The sequence below is a fragment of the Malaclemys terrapin genome, chromosome 12 (assembly GCF_027887155.1).
Source record: "Malaclemys terrapin pileata isolate rMalTer1 chromosome 12, rMalTer1.hap1, whole genome shotgun sequence".
Taxonomy (NCBI): Eukaryota; Metazoa; Chordata; order Testudines; family Emydidae; genus Malaclemys; species Malaclemys terrapin.
The window spans coordinates 42,628,920-42,631,108 of record NC_071516.1 but is presented as its reverse complement, the minus strand read 5'-3'; the positions used below and the strand labels follow the sequence as shown (position 1 = coordinate 42,631,108).

Below are 2,189 nucleotides of genomic sequence, written 5' to 3'. Positions count from 1 at the left end.
GATGCACAGTTGGTAAGATCTTTTCCTTCTTTAGGAATGACCATATTGGATACTTTGAAAACTCCTACCCACACTATCCAATTTTACATACCCTGCACAAAGTTTTATCTAACACAAAGAGCTGTTTGAAAAATGGTAAAGATTTCTCATAAAAACTCAAGCTCTTAATAATCATTTTCTTTCAGCATATTTTGAAAGGGACTACATTTTAATTTATCAAAAATTGTCATGACATTTATTATTGAAATATGGAGTTGAAGAAATCATTTACTATGTAGTCTGATGTTTGTTTCTTGCTTTTTCCACAATCTCTCTAGATTTTTCCCTTTCCTTTCCCCTTTATTCCCCTTCCCCATGTTTTTCTTTTTCCTATTTTGCCAATGAAAAGGGGGATTTAGGGGAAAAGGGGGAAGAAAGGGGAAAAAAAAGAAGTGAAAAAGTGAAAAATAAAGATAAAACAAACAAACAAACAAAAACAACAAATTCTCATGGCAAGTTCCAATGGAAAAATGAAAGAAGAAAATTTCAAAAACAAATGAACTAAATTTTTTCTGAACAATTTAGTTTCTGAAAAATTGTCATTTTTTTGTTTAAATATAAGCTGGGTTCTTTCAACTTGGTGTTATCCTGAATGGATTAGCTCTGATTGTCTGAATTCTTGGGAAAGCCAAAAACATACTGGCATATTTTTTCAGAGCCTGCTTTACATCTTTGTTTCTCAGGCTATATATAAGGGGATTGACCATAGGAGTTAAGACAGTGTAGAAGACAGAAAACAATTTGTTTAAATCTCTGAGTGTGTTGTTTTTTGGTAACACATAGACAATTATTAGTGTCCCGTAGAAAATTGTAACAACTATGAGGTGAGAGGAGCAGGTGGAAAATGCCTTTTGCTTTCCCGTGATGGAAGAGATTCTCAGGATGGTGGGTATAATAAGAACATAGGAGATAATGGTTAATAGAAATGGGGGCAGAGTGAAAAAATAGGCAAATAGGAACATTATAAATTCTACGACGTTGGTGTCACTGCAGGAGAGTTTTACCACTGGGGTGAGCTCACAAAAGAAATGGTCAATTTCATTGGGGCCACAGAAAGTTAACTGTGACACGAACCATACTATTATGCTCATAGCCAGTAATGCACTTATCCAAGACCCAGCTGTGAGCTGAAGGTAGAACCTGCCTGTCATACAGGTTGCATAATGCAGTGGTTTACATATTGCCAGATACCAATCATAAGACATTGCTGCGAGGAGGTAACATTCTGTAGCTGCCAAAGAACCAAAAAAACACATTTGTGCAATACAGCCCATGACAGAGATGGTTCTGTCCCCAGTCAGGAGACTGGCCAGCAGCCTGGGCAGGATGATGGAGGTGTAGCAGGTCTCCAAGCAGGCCAAATTCCCCAGGAAGAAGTACATGGGGGTGTGAAGGTGCTGAGCAGCCATAACTAGGGCGATGATGAGCACGTTCACGATCACAGTCACAATGTAGATCACTAGAAATACCAGGAAGAGAAGAACCTGCAGTTCCTGAATATTCTCAAATCCCAGGAAGATGAATTCTGTGATTATCGATTGATTTCCCCACTCAGTGTTTGCCGCTGATTGCATCTAGGGAAAGAAAATAATCTCAGCAATTTAAATTTAAAGGAGATACTTTTAAATTTTAGCCAAGCATCTTCTATTTAATCCCAGGAATACCAAAATCCTCACCTTTCTTCTGGGATCTGGGTTCTTTACCCAAGTGCTGGGCTATTTACTTTCCCAATAGGTGGGTCAAGACCCCAGATCAGAAAGGTGAACTTTCCTGTATCTTGACATTTTAACCAACCATGTATTAGGCTCCCAGCAGTTTGAATGTCTGATATTCCCACTATACAAATTCATTATAATTCTGGTAACCAATCTCCTCTTGTGAGAGTTCAAGCAGATGCTCTGTTTATCCACACACCTGGCTGGTGCCATCCAAACTCTTTCATCTTCTTTGGTGTCCTATCTCCTCACAGTGGAATATGAGTACTCAACTTCCTTAGACAATTTTTACAATCCCAAACTCTAAAGTCAATATTCATTTTTCCTTCCGTGACATTCCCCAGGGTACAATCCGGACTGTTGAACAGCTGTGTCCCCTCCATTCTCCAATCTGGGGTGCCTTTTACACTACTTCACTGTGAATGCCACCACACC

At 38.8% G+C, this 2,189-nt stretch overlaps 1 protein-coding gene across 1 annotated transcript; it reads right to left on the bottom strand.

The window, feature by feature from the left end:
* Window positions 1–611: 611 nt before the first annotated feature.
* Window positions 612–1,244, bottom strand: LOC128846062 (olfactory receptor 488-like). The gene has a single exon (XM_054045141.1). It carries the CDS (start codon window positions 1,242–1,244, stop codon window positions 612–614), a length of 633 nt encoding a protein of 210 aa, XP_053901116.1.
* Between the last annotated feature and the right edge of the window lie 945 nt (window positions 1,245–2,189).